Below are 22,357 nucleotides of genomic sequence, written 5' to 3' on the forward strand. Positions count from 1 at the left end.
GTGCAGTGGGCGGCTTCAACCTTCCCTGTGATGCTCACAATGACCCATGGCTGCAATGCTGGTTCATTCAGTCTTTGAGAGTGCAGTACCTGAAATACACACAAAGTTCATTTAAAGACAAGAACTTTAATGAGCCAAGGCCGACACAAATGTGTTTTATCTACTTTCAAATCCATTTATCACAAATGTAACAAATAAAGTGTTTAGAAAGTTAGCACATACATGTAATTTTTTATCTTTTTATGTATCCATCTATAGAACGCTGCATGTTGTATTCTAAATCTGCCTGTTCTCTCTCAGAAACCTGCCTGGAAAAAATGAACCTAAAGTATGTAATGCAAGGATGTAATCACTTTCAAGATGGAGAAAGCATCAAGTTCGACTTTAAGTGACAATTATGAATCACTTAATATGATAAGGAGATTCTGCAGGTCATTAATCAATGTAATAAACTAAAATAGAATATATTTTTAGTGACATAGCACACAAACACGGAAGCAATATGTATAATTAGGATTATTTATAATAAATATGAATTTATGCATATGCATATTTATGCATATGCAAAGTGCAATTTCTTTAACAATGTCACATCAATGCACTGAACTCACTATGTTATCCCTCTAACAGAGCCTCCACATGTTCTCACTTTACTTTCCCCCTTATGAATGAATTTATGCTTGCACTAATCTGAATGTTTGGGGGAAAATCAAACACATTTTACTCGCAGTACTCAAGCTGACTTACCTTTGTTTGAATGACGGCGAATTCACAATGTGGAGGCTTAAAAATAGCCAAATCTTGTACCCATCCTTGGTGAATTGGATGTTCACCTCCAGAGATTTATAATTGCGAAACTGGTTCGCCGTGTATGCGCTGACTCCACAGACAAGGTACAAGAATATATCAGGCTAAGTCAATAGCGGTTGGTCTTCGGGGTTTGTACTGTACTGCTGTATTTCATAAGGGTCCACATTTCCAATGCACGCTATTTTTTGAAAGTAACTTCTCTTTGCATCTGGACGTAATCTGTCTCTATACCATCCTTTTTCTTTTGAGCTGCTCTTAAGTATGGTTTGTAGCAATCTTCCTTCCAACACAGTGTGTTTGTTTTGATTTGTGGGCTGCCAATATGGTGCCACGCTCCCACAATGCATTGCGGCGTTACGTCAACTCCAAAGCCCTATAATGGACAGAAACTGTTTTTGGAGTGGCACAAATAATTTGTGTAGCATCTTATTTGATGCAGAATATTTTTAGATAAATAGTTGTAAATAACTTTGTTGTTTGCAAAACTTGTGCATAGCTTTTTAAAATTACAATTTCTATTCGCATTTAAGTTATGAAAATGATTCATTAAACATGTTTGTGGTTGTTACAGTAAAAAATATAACTTTTCTCTACTCGGATTTTATATTTTTTTATCGGATTTTAGATCAATTGTGTTAATACAGTATGTGACAGTGAAAAAATAACAGTAAATTCAGACACGTGAGGTTGTGCTGAAAAGAATGACACCAAACAAGGCGAGATAAACAGTTTTTAAAGGTGAAATGTAGAAGTAAAATCAAAAGTACTCAATTATACCCTGGACCCCAGAGGGTTAAACTTTTTTTTTAAAGTAACGCAATAGTTACTTTTACTAGTAATTAGTTACTTTTATAATATTGTAACATAGTTACTAACTAGACCTACAAACTATTACTTAGGATGATGTCCTTAAGAAGCCAAGGTACTAGTTCAGATTATAGCGATTTACCAGATAAATTAATCCCTACAAATTGATTATTTTTCTTTCTTATTTTGTCTTTTTGTTTTCCAGACAGCTGTTCAGAAGAAAACATCATTTGAAAAAGTTACCTTTGATCAGTGGGTTAAACAATTTAAGGTTTTTGCTTGAATGCTGACATGGCTTTACCTAAATGGCCTTGTGCCCTAATATATCCAAGCACTGTTAAAACGTTGAAGAAAAAAACTTTTCAGTCAGTGTGTGTCTTAGGTCTAGGACCATGGATATCACCCAGTGCTCTGTTTGCACTTTACTGCAAACATCTTCAACTGCTCTGTGGTTTTGAGTTTTTCTGCCTTCAGTTTCGTATTTAATAACCAAAACCCTGCTCTGCTGGGTAAAGACCAGGTGACTGAGTTAGTTATTTAAGAGTATCCCGTGTCTTTGCTCGGGGAAACTCTTAGGGTTCGTTTGCAGTATGCTTTGGGCCATTGGCCATTTGCACTGTGAATCTCTGTCCAGTCAGTTTTGGTGCATTGGGCATTGCCGTGTACACTTCTCAATTCATCCTGCTACTACAATCATCAGTCACATTATCAGTAAGCATTAGTGACCCAGTCCCATTTGCAGCCATACATGCTTATGCCATAGCACTGCCTCCACCATGTTTGACTGATAATGTGGTATGCTTCAGATCATTAGCGATTCCTTTTTTCCACATATTTATTTCATTTGTCCAAATATATATATATATATATTTAGAATTGTCCTGTTGAGTATTTCACAAGTATAACTACTTTGAACTTTTGACCTATTCAACTTATGTGTGCAAAACGTACCATCAGTAAATGTTAAAATAATAAAGTGGCCAGTGAGCGATTCCTCTGAAGATCCTTGATTGTTTTTATCCCCTAGTAGTCCTCATGCAGAATTAAAGTTTTTTAAGACTTTGTAGAATTCAATAAGTGAGAGCTTAATCAATGGAAATCACAGCAGTTTTATTTCTGCTTTGAATTTGAACTGAAGACAAATATAAGGAGAAACTGGACATGTAAATCAAGTCTCAAAGTGAATTACCCAGTAGAAGATTTTTTTTTCCTCTATGTAGCTTTTAAATATGTAGCATAGTATTACTCTGCATCAGCTAGTTGACTGAACCAGAGAAGGAGAAAACAGAATTTGATCCAGATTCTCACAACTAGAACATGGTGACTGACCTCAAAGTTTTAAGTCCACATTGTGGATTCTCCAGAAAACCACACACCGCATTCACTCCTGAATTGTGCAGCTTGTTGCGGCTCAGGTCCAGATGTTTTAGATGGGAGGGGTTGGACTTCAGTGCTGAGACCAGACAGCTGATTTCTGACAATGTACAGTCTTCTAAACTGAAAAAGAAAAAAGGAAATGGAAACTCCAAACAGCTCAGGCCAAAATTCCTAAAGAAACTTGAACAAACAAATAAAACATTTTTTTATATTTGTGTTAAGAAAACTAGTAGTTTGGTATTTGATATCCTAATAATCTCTATACTTTCTTTTTACACATGACTGTTAAGTCAATATGTTATGTATTTTGCACTGCTGATCAGACAAAAAAAAGTTTACATTCTTCAGGGGGAAAAGCCAGCCATGGGGTGAACAGAAGCCAGTAAGAACATTCTGCGTTCTGTTCTTAGAAATATGAAGGTAGATACACCAGCAACCACAGCTGATTCCAGGGGCCAGAGGTGACTACTGCTGGCTAACGCTAAGTGTAGATATAGTAAGACTGTAATTATAGTTATGATACCTGGTTACATCAATTGGAGGTCACTAAAATCAATATTGAATTGTGTGTAACTTTGCCAAAACAATGTCAGACTCTGTAGTTTTCTCTGGTCCCCTCCCCAATCAGACCAGGAGTGACATGTTTAGCTGCATGTTCTCCTTAAATTGCTGGCTGTCTGAGTGGTGTCCCAGAAACAATGTGGGCTTCATAGATAATTGGCAAACCTTCTGGAGGAAACCTGGTCTTGTTGGGAGAGACGGCATCCATCCCACTTTGGATGGAGCAGCTCTCATTTCTAGAAATCGGGCCAAATTTATTAAACCACCCAAAATATGACTATCCAGAGTTGGGACCAGGAAGCAGAGTTGCAGTCTTACACGCCTCTCTGCAGCTTCTCTCCTCCTGCTAAATGAGCGACTCAGAGCTGTTTTATAAAGTCTACCTCACTTTTTTCTAGCTTCTGGTCTACATGTTGAGAAAACGCCCGTGACACAGCTAACCTAGACGAAGTCCAGACGCTTTTCATTCCAAGCTCCTTAGACTACAATGACCTGGAAGACTGAGAACATTCACAGACATACAACTTAGACACTGCACAGATCATGTTGATCTGGTCTATATTACCAGGATGTGTATGCATTTACTGACACCTCAACTTTCACATCTCATCACAACTAACACATGGTGTCTGACCTCAGATACTCCAGTGTACAATGTGGACTCTCCAGAAAACTGCACAGCTGCTTCACTCCTGAGTCCTGCAGCTCATTTCCGGTCAGGTCCAGATGTTTCAGATGGGAGGGGTTGGATTTCAGAGCTGAGACCAAAGAGCTGATCTCGGACAAACCACAGAGCTCCAATCTGAATAAAATTAAAAGATTAACTTTTGTGATTAAAATCATTCAGTGTCTCATAACGTCTCCAGAGATGAAGAAGATTCAGAAGGCGGAAGTTCTGATCATTCCAAACAGCTGAGGCCAACAGGATGGAGGTTCAAGTAGTCCTCAAGATACCTCAACATTTTTCTGATATTTGTATCTACAATTCACGTAACGTGGTATGCAAAAATCTAAATGAATGTATTTTTAAGACATGAAAATGTGACTCCACACTCTTTGCCAAATCAAACTTCCATACCATACCAATGGAGTCGCAGGATAACACCTAGCATCAGTGCTACTGACCGGAGCGGCTGTCGGTGAAAACTGTGATACTGACAGCAAAACTAACAGGAAGGCATAGGTAGGGATGGGTATTGATAAGATTTTCACGATTCCAATTCCATTTTCGATTCTGTTTAACGATTCGATTCTTTATCGATTCTCTTATCGATTCTTTTTAAAAAAGGAGAACACTAAGGTTGATTAGCTTAGAACTTTGTTTTATATCTTCTCTTTGAACAAGATAGAAATTTAGGAGTAACATGGCCTTACAAACCCAACAGTGAGATCTTAAGAGATCCACAGCCTACGGCTCTTCAATGGGGTGTCACAGGGTCCCCAGGAAAAAAAAATTGTAAATGTAAAATAATAAAATAAATATTCTTCTGTAGCAATAACAAAGTATAACATAAATTATTCTGTAGCAATTACACAAGAATATCCAGTAATCTCCCTGCCTACAATTAAACACATTCACTTACCGAAAATCGGGGGCATCTGCTGTGGCAAATGGGTGCAAGCCTTTGACCACAAACTTAGTCACTGCTCGGTGACATTCGTCTATCCTGGCCTGAAAGGAGACGCTACCGGTAGACTGCAGCGAGAACTGCCAACATCTGAGCCAGCCAGACTCTGTCTGTCTCATCATGGTCACCTAAATGCACAGTAATGGCAGGTTTTGTAATAAGGCAGATCGCGCTAACATAATATGCACTGTTAGTTGATTATTTACCTGCCGCATTAACGGGAGAGGACGTGCAAACGTTACCGCTGCTGCTGGGTTGAGATTCACGAGTCCGGAGCGGAATTAAAAACACGACATTCATTTAAGGTCATCGCGTGTTTTGTGAGCAAATGCTTTTGCATATTCGTAGTGTTTCCTCCCTTAAATGAAATATCTACTTTGCAAGTATTGCAAGTTGCCCTGTTGTCATCCGTTCTCGTAAAGTATAACCAAACTTTTGAGCGTTTGTGGTGCGTAGGCGCCATGTAAATGATGCTCCGCAACGTGGTGATGTCATTTGGGGCGACTGGAATCGATAAGGGAATCATTTGTAAAAATTCCAAACAATTCCAAGGAATTGAAACAGTGGGAACCGGTTCTCAACAAGAACCGGGTTTCGATACCCATCCCTAGGCATAGGTGACAGAGGCCAAACAAAGTAAGAGAGGAAGTAATGTGACAGGGAAATAATGAACACAGAGACAGAAACTTGACAGTATACAAAATGACTGAGGAAAAAAAACATAAGGAACTAAATGAAAATAACAAAGTCTAACTACAGAACTAGAAGCTAGAGATATTAAATAACAGTCAAAATTAAGATATAAACAAACTAGGAGCGGAGAAGACTCCCAAACCCAAAAGGTCAAAGACCCAGAACCATGGCGGTCTCACCATTCCAAATAGGTCACGGTCTGGACTTTGGCTCGGTCATTCCAGTCATCCATACAGAAATACTTAACGTCACCAGTCATACTACAACAAATCAAATGGCGATGCCTACACATACTTGGACATGTGTACAGACTAGACCACAAGCACAAAAGCTGCTCTGAGATGGACACCACCAAACAAACAACACAGTGGTGAATTGTGATGGCCAGGCTGAAGGTGTTGGATTCAGCAAGCTCCAGATAGAGAAACATCCTGAGTGCCTTCCAATCGCATCACTAACTAACTTCACAGATAGTAACCAAATATATTACTGAACATTTGAACACAAGGTTGAAACTGATTTTAATTTAAAAAAAAAAAAAAAAAACTACCTTGTAGTCTGATAGTAACTGACAGCTGCAGGCAGTGAACTGACCTCAGAGCCTCCAGTTTACAGTTTGGACTCTTCAGTCCAGCACACAGAAGCTTCAGTCCTGAACCATCCAGGATATTTCCACTCAGGTCCAGCTGAATCAGGCTGGAGGTGTTGGACTTCAGAGCTGAGGTCACACATTGAAAGTGAGACTCTGACAGTCCACACCACCTTAACCTGTGATGACACAAACATTACAACAAAATAACCCAGCTGGACACTTCCTGTTGGACATTGTGCTCTGGATATCAGTGCTGCAGCTGATCTGACTGACATGAAACAGGAATCCTCCTCAGTCTGTCGGTTTGCTCTAACCCCACGCCTGACTCCACAGACTCCTGAGGCCATCTCCATCAGAAAAACATTTTAACTGTGACTCAGGATATTTGACTGAGTTCAGCTCAGTGAACAGTTTGTGAACTTTTGGTTCTTTCTTTAATTTAATTGATGTTCTTTCTTGTGGTCCTGATGTTCTCGTCTTTGCCCCCCCTCTGTCTTCTCTGTGATACCTTCAGTGTTCCCCTCTCACTCTTATCATGTTTCTGTTGAGCTTCACATCTCCCTGTTTATTTCTTTTCCTATTTCCTGTTTTACTTTGATAATCACTTTTCTCACGTGTCTTGTTTTGTGCTCTGTCCCTGTTTACAGTTGGACTTTGGCTCATTTTGGTCTGTTTGTGACAATACAATAACTCATTTTCCTTTTTCTTTTAGTCCTACGTTTGGTCATCTCCACACCTCATCCAAACAGACCTCTGTCTGTGGAACGTCTGTGGAACATTTAGTGTCACAAATGAAATGAAGGACTCGACAGTCAGACCTGACCATAATTCACTATTAAAAGAATTCAGTATTTAGAGATAAGGACAGATGATTGTGTGAACTTCAACATTGTCTTCTACCTTCTGAAAAACTTGTGAACACAAACCAATTCAACCAGGCTTTGTAATAAAATAAGAGGAGGACTGATTTAGAAACTGTTTTTCTATGACACGATTCAGGAGCTGGGGTTGGCCTTTACACTCTAAAGCTTCTTAACAGTCTGACTTGTATTGCGTGTAACTGGGTCATAAATGACATATTGTTATAATTACACAAAATGTGTTCTAAACCCCAAACTGTTATTGGTATACTGGCTTTTAGGACCTCCAAGCCTTGGAAGTCCTTGGAGGCCTTGGATTTACTTGGAAGTCTTTCTTTTTACCTTTCGTTGTCAGACGCAACGCAGGAACACACATGTGCATAGAGACAGAGATCTGCACTTACCGAGCCTTTCTGCAGTTCCTCACAGCTGGAATTAATCTGCGTTGTCCATCCACCGATGTGTTGTACTTCTTTAGGTCCAACTCATCCAGAACCTCCTCTGACATCTGCAGCATGAAGGCCAGAGCTGAGCAGTGGATCTCAGAGAGTTTCTCTGATCTGTTCTCTGATTTGAGGAACTCTTGGATCTCCTGATACACTGAGAGGTCGTTCATCTCCATCAGACAGTGGAAGATGTTGATGCTTCTGTCAGGAGAGATTTTATCACTGTTCATCTTCTTCAGACTCTTGATGACTCTCTGGATGGTTTCTGGACTGATCTCTGTCTGACCCAGCAGACCTCCTAAGAGTCTCTGGTTGGACTCCAGACAGAGGCCATGAAGGAAACGAACAAACAGGTCCAGGTGGCCATTTTTACTTTGGAGGGATTTCTCCATGACTCTCTTGAGAAACACACACTCGGATGAAACTTCATCATCATCATCATCATCAACATCAGATAAAGAATCAAATAGATAATCCTTACAGTCTTTCCCCACAAAGTTCTGCAGCACCTCTGTTTTATGTTCCCAGTCTTTTCCCAGGAACTCTTCCAGCACCTCTATCTTCCTGTTGGTGAAACAGTGGAACATGTAGACTGCAGCCAGAAACTCCTGAACACTCAGATGAACAAAGCAGTAGACCGTTTCTGAAAACATGTCATACTCATCAGCTGTAAAGATCTGTGTGAACACTCCTGAATGCACTGAGGCTGCTCTGATATCGATGCCACACTCTGTCAGGTCTGATTCATAGAAGATCAGGTTTCCTTTCTGCAGCTGATCAAAAGCCAGTTTTCCCAGAGACTCAATCATCTTCCTGCTCTCTGGACTCCAGTGTGGATCTGTGGCTTTATCACACTTGATGTTCTTTGTTTTTAGGTGAAATAGCACAAGGCGCAGGTAGAGCTCTGTGAGAGTCTTAGGCAGATCTTCACTCTCTTTGTTCTTCATGACAAACTCCAGAACTGTAGCAGTGATCCAGCAGAAGACTGGGATGTGGCACATGATGTGGAGGCTTCGTGATGTCTTGATGTGGGAGATGATCCTGCTGGCCTGCTCCTCATCTCTGAATCTCTTCCTGAAGTACTCCTCCTTCTGTGGGTCAGAGAACCCTCTGACCTCTGTCACCATGCTAACACAGTCAGGAGGGATCTGATTGGCTGCTGCAGGTCGTGTGGTTATCCAGAGGCGAGCAGAGGGAAGCAGTTTCCCCCTGATGAGGTTTATCAGCAGCACATTCACTGAGGTGGACTCAGTAACATCAGTTAGGATTGTAGTTTTGTTGAAGTCCAGAGGAGGTCGGCACTCATCCAGACCATCAAAGATGAACACAACCTGGAAGTCTTCAAAGCTGCAGATTCCTGCTTCTTTGGTTTCAGTAAAGCAGTGATGAACAAGTTCCACCAAGCTGAACCTTTCCTCTTTCAGCAGATTCAGCTCTCTGAAAGTGAATGGAAACATGAACTGGATGTCCTGGTTGGCTTTGCCTTCAGCCCAGTCCAAAGTGAACTTCTGTGTTAGGACAGTTTTCCCAATGCCAGCCACTCCCATCGTCAGCACTGTTCTTACTGGTGCTTTTCTTCCAGGTGGGAGTTTAAAGATGTCTTCTTGTCTGATGGTTGTTTCTGGTCTGTCTGGTTTCCTGGATGCTGTTTCAATCTGTCTGACCTCATGTTCATCATTGACCTCTGCAGTCCCTCCCTCTGTGATGTAGAGCTCTGTGTAGATCTCATTCAGAAGGGTTGGGTTTCCTGCTTTAGGGATCCCCTCAAACACACACTGGAACTTCTGTTTCAGGTTTGACTTGAGTTTGAGGTGACAGGCCTGAAGAGTCTCTGGATGAAACAAAAACTGTCAATAAGATCATTGCCTGTAGAGTGGTCTGCACAGTATGAGGAAAAAGTTATTCAACTGCATCTATATGTGAATGTGACTTAAACCCAAGTCTACGGTTATGAAGCTATGACTTCGAGCTAAACTGATTTATTATAACTCATAAACAAATCACTGTGACACACTTATCCCTGGAGTCATTCAAACAAAACTCAGTGTAGGTTAGAAGTTCATGAACCAACAAAAACTTCAGTCAACAGTTAAAAAGCTGGAGTCCAGACAAGAAAGCCAGATAACTGCATTGGTTAGAGCTGCAGTGACTTATCAAACAAAGAAATATGCTCAAACATTTTGAGTTTTTTATTTTTAGGGTCTTTTAATGCATTTAGTATTTTCTTAGTATAGAGATTACACTTTACAGTTGGTAGAAGCTGTTAAATAAGGGAATCAGGATGATTCTTCCTTTACACATCAGCACAGAGGACAAGCGAGGACCCCAGGTCCTCCCTTTATTATTAGCAGAGACACGGGAACCAAGACAAGGTTGGCAGTCTGGCCAACACACAGCTCGAGTTGAACAGCCCCCAACCAGGATTGTTTATTCTTTTAAGACCTTGTCATTCACTCATACCAGATACAGCTATCATGTTAGCAATTAGAAAGACAGACTAGTAAAAGCTGAGAAAGGTGGTCTTTCAGCACATGTTCCCACATACAACACTGTGACGGTTTGTTTAGGTCTTCAGGGTCTGATGGAGTAAATCCTTCCTCTCGGGGTGAGTCAGGTCTCTCTCCTGACAATGAATTTTTTACCATTAACAAATTAGTTATGTTACAAACCACACAAAGTAAACTCTCTAACTCTCTAACAATCCATCCACCGTCTTCCATTTATCCGGGGCCGGGTGGTGGGGGCAGCAGCCTAAGCAGAGAAGCCCAGACCTCCCTCTCCCCTCCTCCAGCTTGTCCGGGGGGAACACCAAGGCATTGAAAGAGCGATTCACAACACCCCTATGAAAAGAACATCGAGGGAACAGTTCACCCTGCCCGGGATAGGGTTACGGGGGCCCCCCGACCGGAGCCAGTCACTGACAGGGTGCCCGAGGGCGAGCGTCTGGTGGCCAGGCCTTAGTCCATGGGGACAGGCCCAAAAAAAAAAAAAAAAAAAAAAAAGGAGATGGGCCCATCCTCCTGAGAGCTAACCACCTGCAGGAGGCGCCGTAGGGGTCAGGTGCAATGTGTGTTGGGCAGGGGCCAGGAGCGGAGACCCTGACGGACTGACCCCCAATTACCAAAATTAATGATTGGGACATGGAATTAACCCTCTAACCATCAAATGGAAATAATCCAGTTTCAGTGTCTGAAACGAGGAAACTACTGGGTAACTACTGGCTTCATGATTTTCACGTTTTTCAGCTCATTCATGAGGAGGTTCATGTGTTTTCACCAACCACAAAGACACAATTCTCATATCAGTGTCTTTGCAGATAACAAATGTGGATCAATCAAAAAGCAACAAACTTTAAATGAGATACAGATACATATGTTCTGTACATACATATGTTCCAAGATGGCACCGCGTATGGATGCCCTGGTGCTTCAGTGCGTTACTTCTGTTTTGTTTTTGTGCATAACTTGTGTGTCTGGGCACTCCTCTGGATATTCTTACACCAGAGAAGAGCTTCTTAACTACAGGACTACAACACCTGTGGATTTACTTCCAATATTTGTCGCATCTGCGGCAGATTTACTGCAGACTTTGATCAGGAAAGTGAGACGCCGAAGGAGAGGAAAGCAAGCCGGCGCACTCGTGCGTCTGAGGAGACGCGGACTTCCTGGGATCTTCCTTTCCAACGTACGCTCACTCCGGAATAAGATGGACGAGCTAAAAAAAATAAATAAATAAAAAAAAAGATGGACGAGCTGGCCCTGATGAGAAGCATGAACAGAGACTTTGCCTTCTCCTGTGTCTTATGTTTTACGGAGTCGTGGCTCTGTGAGGACATCCCGGACTGCGCGCTCAAGCTGGAGGGTTTTCATCTGCTGCGCGCGGACCGGCAGGCCTCGCTCTCTGGTAAGACCACAGGTGGAGGCGTCTGCTTCTACATTAATAGTGGCTGGTGCACAGATGTAACAGTGATTGTTCTGCTCTTCCTCTCTGGAATACCTTTTTATTCACTGCAAACCGTTTTATTCTCCGCGGGAGTTTGCTTCATTCATCTTGGCCGCTGTTTACATCCCGCCAGATGCGGATGTGCAGGCAGCTCAGTGCGCCCTCGCGGAGCAGATACTGCACTGGAGCGGACATTCCCGGACTCTCTCATTATTGCTCTTGGGGACTTTAACAAAGCCAATCTGAGCCAAGAGCTTCCCAAATACAAGCAGTATATTAAATGCCCGACCAGAGAGGAGAGGTTATTGGACCACTGCTACAGCACGATCAGCGGGGCCTATCGCACGGTGCCCAGCGTTTCACTCGGACTTTCTGACCACGTCATGATCCACCTGATCCCCACGTACAGACAGAGGCTGAAGCTCTCCAAACCTGTCGTGAGGACTAAAAAAGTGTGGAGCAACGAGGCTGTGGAGGAGCTTCGCACGTGTTTGGAGTCCACAGACTGGGACACAATGAAGGCTGCTTCTAACAGCTTGGACGAGTTTACGGACATTGTCACCTCCTATATCCACTTCTGCGAGGACAGCATTGTGCCATCACACACCAGGGTGAGTTATAACAATGACAAACCCTGGTTTACTCCTAAACTCAAAAAGCTGTGGCTGGAAAAGAGAAAGGCATTCAGAAGCGGAGACAGGGACTACTACAGAGAGGCCAAGTACAGGTTCACTAAAGAAGTGGACATTGCTAAACATCTGCACTCTGAGAAGATGCAGCAAATCAAATCAAATCACTTTTATTGTCACGTCACATGTGCAGGTACACTGGTACAGTACATGCGAGTGAAATTCTTGTGTGCGAGCTTCACAAGCAACAGAGTTGTGCAAAATACAATAACGTAAAACAAGCAAAATATAAAAATGGCTAATCTAAAAAGTAATAAATATATGTACAATATGTAAAGGTAAAGGTATATACATTACTGAATGTGTATACTAAATATGTTTTTCTACGTGTGTGTGTTTGAGTGTGTATATAGTATGTGTATACCTGTTTTACAAATGAAATAAAGTAAACAATAGAATAAGATATATAAAATATACAGAGGTTGGTATGTGCAAAACAGTGGTATTTATATACAGTATGGCAGCAGATCTCAGAGAATGACTCGGCCTCTGTGTGGAAAAGTTTTAGGAATATCACCAACTACAAGCCTAAAACCCCCCACTCCACTGATGACTTGCTCTTGGCCAACACCCTTAACGACTTTTACTGCCGTTTTGACGAGCCATCAAGCAGCCTTCACACCTCCAACGGCCCCAACAATAGAGACACTTTGGACACTCATTCCCCCACCTCTCCCCCCTCCATAAAGCCATCACCACCATCAAACACTTCATCTACAACACCTCCCTTCTCACCCCACACCAAGGAGGATTTCACACCACCTTCTCCCACTACAACTCTTCATATTCATGAAGCAGATGTGAGGAAGCAGTTTAAGAGTCTGAATGCTCGAAAAGCTCCTGGCCCAGACGGTGTGTCTCCTGCCACCCTCAGACACTGTGCAAACGAGCTGGCCCCAGTGTTTTCTGGCATTTTCAACTCCTCACTGCAGGCATGTCATGTGCCTGCCTGCTTCAAGTCCTCCACCATAATCCCTGTCCCCAAGAAACCTAGGATCACTGGACTAAATGACTACAGACCTGTGGCTCTGACATCTGTGGTCATGAAGTCATTTGAGCGCCTGGTTCTCTCCTACCTCAAGACCCTCACGGCCCCCCTCCTGGACCCCCTGCAGTTTGCATACAGAGCCAACAGGTCTGTAGACGATGCTATCAACATGGCTCTACACTTCATCCTGCAGCATCTGGACTCCCCAGGAACCTACGCCAGGATCCTGTTTGTGGACTTCAGCTCTGCCTTCAACACCATCCTTCCAGACCATCTCCAAGGCAAGCTTTCCCAGATGAATGTGCCTGATCCCATCTGCCGGTGGATCACTGACTTCCTGACGGACAGGAAGCAGCATGTGAGGCTGGGAAAGAATGTCTCGGACTCCCGGACCATCAGCACCGGCTCCCCTCAGGGCTGTGTTCTTTCTCCTCTGCTCTTCTCCCTGTACACCAACTGCTGCACCTCCACCCACCAGTCTGTCAAGCTAATCAAGTTTGCAGATGACACCACCGTTATTGGACTCATCTCAGACGGGGATGAGTCTGCCTACAGGAGGGAGGTTGAACGTCTGGTGTCCTGGTGCAGCCACAACAACCTGGTGCTGAATGCCCAGAAGACAGTGGAGATTATTGTGGACTTCAGGAAGCACACAGCCCCACTCCCCCCCATCATCACCTCTGTGGACTCATTCTGCTTCCTGGGTACCACCATCACCCAGGACCTGAAGTGGGAGCCCACCATCACCTCCGTCATAAAGAAAGCCCAGCAGAGGATGTACTTCCTGAGGCAGCTGAAGAAATTGAACCTGCCAACACGGACGATGATGCAATTCTACACTGCAATCATCGAGTCCATCCTCACCTCCTCCATCACCGTGTGGTACGCTGGAGCCACTATCAGGGTCAAACAGAGACTGCAGCGTGTTGTGCGCTCTGCTGAGAAGGTGATTGGCTGCAGACTCCCATCTCTGCAGGACCTGTACACCTCCAGGACACTGGGGCGTGCAGCTGGGATCACAGCTGACCCTTCTCACCCTGGACACAGTCTGTTTGACCTGCTCCCCTCAGGCAGGAGGCTCCGGTCCATTCACACCAGAACCTCTCGCCATAAGAACAGTTTCTTCCCCTCTGCTGTTGGACTCATGAACAATAACCATATGACTGTTCCCACCACTAACACATGACCCTACACTGTGTTCACTACATCATTCCATGTTTGCACTGATCACCACCTGCACTCATGTATATATCTATCTACTTAGCACTTGTAATTTTTATGTTTATTTAAGCGTTATCTGACTGTATGTTTGCACTAAGTACCGCAGCAATTTCCTAATGTTGTAAACCTGCTCAACATTTGGCAATAAAACCCTTTCTGATTCTGATTCTGAAATGTCCAGAGAAATGTAGCTCTGAAGAGAAAAGCGGATTTGTAATTAAAATATTAAGTAAAGTGTTCAATATATTCACAACAGAAAAAAAAACTTTATTTACAGTTAAATCAAACACACACACAGTTAAATCTCTCAGAATTGAAGTAAACTGAGCAATAAAACCACCATAACAACAAACAGAGCTCACCTGGCTGCGCAGATGGCTCAAAGGACAAATGCAGCTCAGAGGAGAGAGTCGGATCTATGGTCTGAAGATGTCTGATCATTATCCTGGAGGCAGTTCCTCCTTTTTTCTTTACTGTGTCAATCAAGTCACGAGCCTTATCTGCTGTGACCGAGTTCCCCTCCACTATTGATGCTTTCTCCAGATCATTCAGGACACGGTCCGTTACCAGAGCCTCCAGGAGCTGTGTGAGGATTTCTTTTGAAACCCTCCAAACAAAGCTGCACCGTACCCTGCTGAGCTCATCCTCTACAGGAAAAAGGAGACAGGATAAGCATGCATCCTACCTCACTCTTTGAAGGAAATGAGAGCTACGGTTGGTCAGTTTGAGCTTTGTGTGTTTCTGTGTTAAAGTCCTAAAACACTGAGCTCCTACCTGCGGATGGAGCTGATAAAGCTGGCCGGTCTGGTTCAGACTCCATCTGTGATCTATGACAGAATGAGGTACAGAGTGAATCAGGATCAGCTGGTCTCATATCACTTATTGCAACACATCACAGCTCCCCTGTTTCTGATGGAGTCTTCTGTTTACACGCTGCAGTGAAGTTATAGTACTGAGAAAACCTGCGGCTGATGTAGAATTACCAGTAATATTTGGGTTCACCTCAACAAACAGCTAATGTTAGAAGCAGTTTCTTGGATTAAGGCTGGACTCTGTTCTACTTTGAAGTTTCTCTTGTTGAGAGGCAGCGAGAAGGGGTGGGTATACTTTTATATATACTTGAATGGCCCCAGCTCTGTGTTTGGATATTGGGTTTCTCCAGAGGATGAGGAAGTTGTTTCCCCGGACCAATTAACGGGTCCTCATTGTTGTTTTTGCTTTGTACCACAGACAATAGTTCAGAATACTCAGCCATCTTGGAGTCCCTGAAAGGTGTTTGGGAAGAACGATCTACCTGATGTGAACCCAACTGATGTTCAGGTACTTGTAATCAGACCTGCAGCTCTACACCTTGTACACTCAGCAAGTGAAGCTTGGTTTTCACTTGCTACCTAGGGGTGAGATGGACCAGATGGTGGAGAAGGCCTGGCCCATTCAAACATACAATGAGTGTCCACTGGGAGAATCTGGCAGAGGTCCCAGTCTGGAAGAGCTCCAAGCTTTAACAGCATTTTAAGGGAGTTTAGGGACACTGAATCCTGATGTACCATCTTCCAAATGTGGTATCTAACCGGGGCCGTTTCTCAATGCTCAAGTATGCAAGTACATTCTTCATAAGTTCACATGGGAGTCCAGGCTTCCCGAGAACGCAGCACAATCATTCTACAATTGGAGCGGCGGTGTACTTGATGACATCACAGCTCCGTCCCCTCTGAACTGTGATTAATGGAATGGAAATTACACATGATGTAGTTAGAGCTTTTTTTCTTAAGTGACTTTGACAAAATTGGCTTTTCTGTATCGTCTGTTTCATAACGTCTAATAAACTTCATACAGTTAAACACAATCACTACATGACTGAAACACAAGCTTCATCTGTCTTGATAAACACATGTGTGCCTGAATAAAAACAAACAGGTGAGACGTTAGAACGCTTTTATTTCTATTTATTTCTCAAACCTACAGCAGACAGCTGCTGGGGTTTGGAAGAGAACTGAACAAATATTTAAAATATAATGTGATCATTGTTGGAGCAGCTTTCAGGGTCTCCACGTATTAACATGCTGTTTTTGTTCCCAGGGAAAATGTTTCCTCCTGAATTAGATTAGATTTAATTCAGAGTCAGCTGTTTAAATAAGAACAGAACATTTTACATCAGGGGATATGACAGTTATATGACAGAAATATACTGACAGCTCTCCAAGTAAGACGTCAATATTAAATAAAACGGTTCATTTATGAAGCTGAACCGATTTACTCAGGAACAAAAAAACCCAACACTGAAATAAATCAAACATCAACATTTAGAAGTTATCAAAGAGACTGATGCACACTCAGTCATGGAGGAAAGTAAATCCCAGGTTGATTGTGTTCATCTGGACGTTTTCAGTGGGAGAAACATTTCATCGTCATCCAGGTGACTTCTTCCATCTCAGCTGACTGCAAACACTTTGTCCAGATGAACACAATCAACTTTAGGGGATTAAAAGTAGAATGGGAGGCAGAGCCTTCAGTTTTCAGGCCCCTCTTCTGTGGAACCAGCTTCCAGTTTGGATTCAGGAGACAGACACTATCTCTACTTTCAAGATTAGGCTTCAAACTTTCCTTTTTGCTAAAGCATATAGTTAGGGCTGGACCAGGTGACCCTGAATCCTCCCTTAGTTATGCTGCAATAGACGTAGGCTGCCGGGGATTCCCATGATGCATTGAGTTTTTCCTTTCCAGCCACCTTTCTCACTCAGTATGTGTTAATAGACCTCTCTGCACTGAATTATATCTGTTATTAATCTCTGTCTCTCTTCCACAGCATGTCTTTATCCTGTCTTCCTTCTCTCACCCCAACCGGTCGCAGCAGATGGCCCCGCCCCTCCCTGAGCCTGGTTCTGTCGGAGGTTTCTTCCTGTTAAAAGGGAGTTTTTGCTTCCCACTGCCACCAAAGTGCTTGCTCATAGGGGGTCATATGATTGTTGGGTTTCTCCCTGTATGTATTATTGTAGAGTTGACCTTACAATATAAAGCACATTGAGGCGACTGTTGTTCTTGTTATTTCAGGCTTTATAAATAGAACTGAATTGAAAATGATTTGCAGTCACTGAGAGGACCATGAACTCCTCTGTACACCAAAGTATTCTGCAGTCTAAGGCGAGGTCATCTGTCCTACAGCTAAATTGGGACAGCAACAGGAAAAGTGATGGAAAATGGAGGGATGGGTATTTGTATTTAATTTATAAAAACTGAATTTAAACTTTCAGATTTTAATGAGCGCATCTTGATCTAACCCTCAAATAAAATATAAGATTTATGTCACACAAGGCAACGCAGAGTGTGATGTGACTGTTCGTGAGTTTAAATCTGAAGGTTTTGCCGTCAGCACTGAACTCTGGAACAACCTGCTCGAGGACAAAAGCCTTTCAGCATCAGCTGCTTGCTTTGAATCTGCCCTGCTGTGACTCAAAAACCTAAATCAAACTCACAGTGAGTGTCAGTCATCATCAGTCGAGTTTGTGTTTCTTCCCATTTTAGTTTGAGAAAATATTTTAATCAACAAACTTTTCGCTTCGATGTTAGTTTTATGGGACTTTTTATTCCACTTAGCTTTGCTCTAAATCGTAAAGGCAGGATAAGAAGACCCGAGCTGTGGGTGAATATTTTAGAAGGCTTTTCCATGACTTTGGCAGAAAACAGCCTGATGTGGAGGAGAACTGATGAGGACTGAGAAGTGAAGCTTAGACAGTTGGACTATTTCACAATGTGAAGCTGGACGTTGGTGACGTTCATCTGCTCTCCAGCAGCCTGAAAGCAGACTGCAGACACAGGCTGTTACATCGTTCACACATCAGTGTGTCAGATAAAGAGGAAGCTCAGAGGGGAAGTGACGTGTGCGTCTCTGCTGCTGATCCAGAGTAACTTCTCCTTTATTCTTCCTGTGACTGAAGTTTGTCTCTAACATCCTGAAGCGTGCAGTGCGCGCACACACACACACACACACACACAGAAGTCACTTTGACAAAGCTCGTCATCTTTACAGAGCTTTGATGCTGATTCACTCACATCAGCAGGTCACTGCACTGGATGGAAAACACACCATTAATGAACATGTCCTCCTGTAAAGGACACTTCAGTGTCTCCTCTGCTAAAGGAGGCAATAAAGGAAGCATTGAAGCTCCTTTAGTTTCTGAGACTTCAAATGGCTCCATCCGTGGCTGCAGAGACTTCAGGTCTATTCAGCTGTTATCTGCTTTTAGAGGGGTGGAGTCTTTATCAGCGCATGTTATTAACCTGACCAGTGGGTGGAGCCCACAGGTTTTATGAGTTGTTGTATCCTGAGGGGTGTGAGGTTAATGTGTCAGTGAGCCTTCACACATAAATGCTGTGTACATACAGAGATTCATGCAACGCCTTTACTTTTGAGTTATATTTACATGTTCAAAATACAACTATTCAAAAGCACCATGGTAACGGATGCTGAACAGCTCACCTGGTCAGGAGCAGGCGATGTGCAGCGTGTTGGTGGGATAAACCCAGCCGCGCCTCCGTCTCAGAGAGAAGTAGATCCTGATTTCCTCATCTTGGTCATCAGCTGCTGTCGGTACCTGGATCTGTGCTCCTCCCCTGTCTATTTACAGGAGTCACATGACTACATAAGAGGAAGTGTGTGTCTTGGAGACATGAGCGCTCTCAGGTTACGATGTCTGAGCTGTATTTGATCATCAAACCTGTAAAATTGTTTCTCTGACTCCAGCTTCAGCCCACAACCTCAGAGCTCCTGCTCACCCTCACCGACCATGAAACGGCCCCGGATCCACCCAGGCAACAGTAAACCAGGTGTTGACCCACAGGAAGTGAGGAAACAGGAAATATGGCGCTGATGTGACAGAGAATCTTACAGAACCAGAGGTGCCGATTTGTGCTGAAACTTCGTGGCTCTAAAGGCGGAGCTGCCACGTCTTGTTCTTCACTTTTCTGACGCCTTTCATGTTTCCACACTGCTGCACGCACCCACCCACCCTCACTCGGTCTGTACAAACACAACTCCAGCTTTCATCACAGGAGGGCGTGAAGCCCGCTTACACAACCAGGCACCACAGGAAACAGAGCCAGTCGTTACAAAACACATGAAGTCCCAACGACAGCTCACACAGCAAATACACTGAAACACTGAGAACGTCATGCCAGGTGACTGTTGCTATGCACACAGAACAGAATAGAACGAGGCGAGAGCAACATGTAAAATATTTTATTTTTCTGTAAATGATTCTAAATCAGAGTCACCATATTTCCCAAAAACAAACATCTTCATCATCACGGTTACATCCAATAATAATAAAAAAGGCTTCGTGTCGTCTCTGTACACATCAGCAGTCTCCTATGTACACGGCAGCGGGACTCGGCGCCTGAAGGCCGCGGTGACGCCTGCCCGACTCGCTTCACAGTCCGTCCAATCGGGATGCGGTGCCCGGTCAGCAACACAAACTGTACTTGAAATGCTGCAGCTGATCGGCGGTGGTGAGGATGGTGGAGGGCTTCTTAAACTCTGTGTGCAATTCTCTCATCTATGGTACACGTATTTACACACCGCCACGCCGGACCTCGAACGCACCGCGGGTTTAGAAAATAGCTTCATTCAGTAATAAATACAAAAAAACTCTTATTTTACAGGAAATTAACAAATGGAGGTGGGCGGGGCTGGAGTGGGGTGGGCGGGGCCGGGGAATAAAGTCTCTATTTTTGTTGTTTTTGTGTTTTAGTGCAAGTTAAAGACGACACATTCTCTGATCTCACATTTACATCTGTGCTCATTTTTACACACAATATACACAGAGGACCAGCCTCTTTAAGCCCCGCCCACTCTCCGACACAGCCACGCCCTCAGAAAAAGCTTCTGACCCCACCCATGCGCATATATAACCCCCACCCTGACCTGTTATCCCCATCATCAATATTATTATCATTAACTCTGTTATCAAAGCAATCACTTTCATTATTATCACTGTGTTGATATGAAGTTAAGCTCCGCCCACAGGGGAGGCGATCGACAGAGAGCGAGCTGCCTGCCTGTGTGTGTGTGTGTGTTCAGTTCATCCATTTGCGGCAGTTGACAGCTCCGCAGTGACACGGGATCTTATGTTGATCGTCCTCCAGGTCGAACTTGTAGTCGTAGCACAGCTGGAGGGGGAGGGGCAGTAATCAGTAACCACACACGCTCTGAGGTGCTGACTGATGGAGGGCGGGCCTTACCTCTTCTCCTCTCTGGATGCGTCTGCAGGAGCTGATGATGATCTTGTTCTCCTTCTCCACCGTCACCACCTCAGTGATACAGTTGGGAGCACACGAGTGGTTGATGTACCTGCCAATCACACACAGAGGCGGGTCTTTCACAGGTCAACAGACCAATCAACACTATTAAAAATTCCTGCACCCTGCTGGGATCCTTCATCAGGTTTTCACTTTGAGCTCTCAGAGTTTATCAGAACTCGGCTGGTTTGGATATTTATCAATGCAGAGCCACCTGAGCCCCCCCCTACACACCTGAACTTGGACTTGGTGCAGCCAAATATCCCAGAATGCATTTAGTCTGAAACTCAAACGTGGGGATGTCGGAGGACAGCGGATAAAAATTTGGGACCGTGACATAAATAAAGTTTTAATGAATGTTGATGAGTAAATTTGAAATATCTGCTCGACTTATCAGGACATCACATCTGTAAGAAGTGCTCTGAGAATTTCGGAGACGTCCATTACCCCACCAGCTGTCAGCTGACCGAGAGGTCAAGGGTCACTAGAGCCAGTGAGAACGCCTGACTTCCGGCACAATAACACATGAGGTATACACGTCACCTAGATAACATCTAAATGTTAACGTTTGGTTTATTTCAGAGTTTCATTTGTTCCTGAGCAAAGCGGTTCATCACGTGACTTTCTTACATCACGTGTGATTTCCACTGCAAACATGAATCAGTTAAATTCAGAGGGGCAGTAAAAACACTGGAGCTGAGCTGTGATGTCATCACGTCACAGCCCCGCCCTCACCTGTGAGCACCAGATGAAAGGAAAGTTTCCTCTGAGGAGTGTCTGAGCGCTCCCTGACAGGTGAGGAGCTCAAACTGAGCTGCTGCTCACCCACATCTTTAAACACCAGAACACCTGATGCGTCCCAGGAGAGGTGTTTCAAGTCCAACTGGGCAGAGACCCCAGGTGGACACACACACACACACTTCTTCACGATAGCCTCTTACTACATCTGATCATCAGGACTGTTTGATCACCTCCTTGCTGAAACAGCAGGGGGCGCTCACCTGAGCATCTGTACAGGAAGGGCTCACCAGCAATGTTTCATGTGTCTGAGCGAACACACAAACTCCCTGAGCGATCCCTTGGACCACTGTGAGCGACAGCAGACGTGTGCACTGTGGTCACGCCAGCATCTAATCCATCCAAGTTACATGTTTATTAAAGTAATCAAATTACAGCATTTACATTTATGTTAGACTACTTTTATTAACTGCTTTAGCCCACTTACAATGAAAATGTAAAAAAAATCTTGTTCATGACCTGTGTAGTATGTTAACACTATTGGAAGTAAAAATAACTTGAACTCCAATTTTAAAAACACAACTTTCTTTTTTAAAAAAGCTCTGACTTGTATTATGAGTCTGTGGTCTGGGAGAGAGTCTGTAACTCTGTCTGCAAAATACAGGATATAATGACCAATGTTAGGCAATTAATTATATAGTTACTTCTTCA

At 43.5% G+C, this 22,357-nt stretch overlaps 2 protein-coding genes across 3 annotated transcripts in view; both read right to left on the reverse strand.

The window, feature by feature from the left end:
- Positions 1–15,437, reverse strand: part of LOC134634056 (NACHT, LRR and PYD domains-containing protein 12-like) — a 33,628-nt gene extending 18,191 nt beyond the window's left edge. Inside the window, exons 1-7 of the mRNA XM_063483093.1 lie at positions 15,389–15,437; positions 14,977–15,261; positions 8,284–9,605; positions 7,733–8,187; positions 6,471–6,644; positions 4,190–4,357; positions 2,947–3,114 (exon numbers count right to left, since the gene is read on the reverse strand). Of these exons, the coding sequence (XP_063339163.1) occupies positions 2,947–3,114; positions 4,190–4,357; positions 6,471–6,644; positions 7,733–8,187; positions 8,284–9,605; positions 14,977–15,261; positions 15,389–15,434 (2,618 nt within the window). The 5' untranslated portion in view covers positions 15,435–15,437. The remainder of the gene's footprint in view (positions 1–2,946; positions 3,115–4,189; positions 4,358–6,470; positions 6,645–7,732; positions 8,188–8,283; positions 9,606–14,976; positions 15,262–15,388) is intronic.
- A 4,398-nt stretch (positions 15,438–19,835) lies between these two features.
- LOC134634052 (histone-lysine N-methyltransferase 2C-like) overlaps positions 19,836–22,357 on the reverse strand; it is a 48,176-nt gene continuing 45,654 nt past the window's right edge. For both annotated transcript variants that reach the window (XM_063483089.1, XM_063483088.1), the window contains 2 exons: positions 20,852–20,960; positions 19,836–20,779 (listed from right to left, as the gene is read on the reverse strand). In XM_063483089.1, coding sequence (XP_063339159.1) covers positions 20,687–20,779; positions 20,852–20,960 — 202 coding nt within the window. In that variant the 3' untranslated portion in view covers positions 19,836–20,686. The remainder of the gene's footprint in view (positions 20,780–20,851; positions 20,961–22,357) is intronic.

Source organism: Pelmatolapia mariae, linkage group LG9 (genome assembly GCF_036321145.2).
Source record: "Pelmatolapia mariae isolate MD_Pm_ZW linkage group LG9, Pm_UMD_F_2, whole genome shotgun sequence".
Taxonomy (NCBI): Eukaryota; Metazoa; Chordata; class Actinopteri; order Cichliformes; family Cichlidae; genus Pelmatolapia; species Pelmatolapia mariae.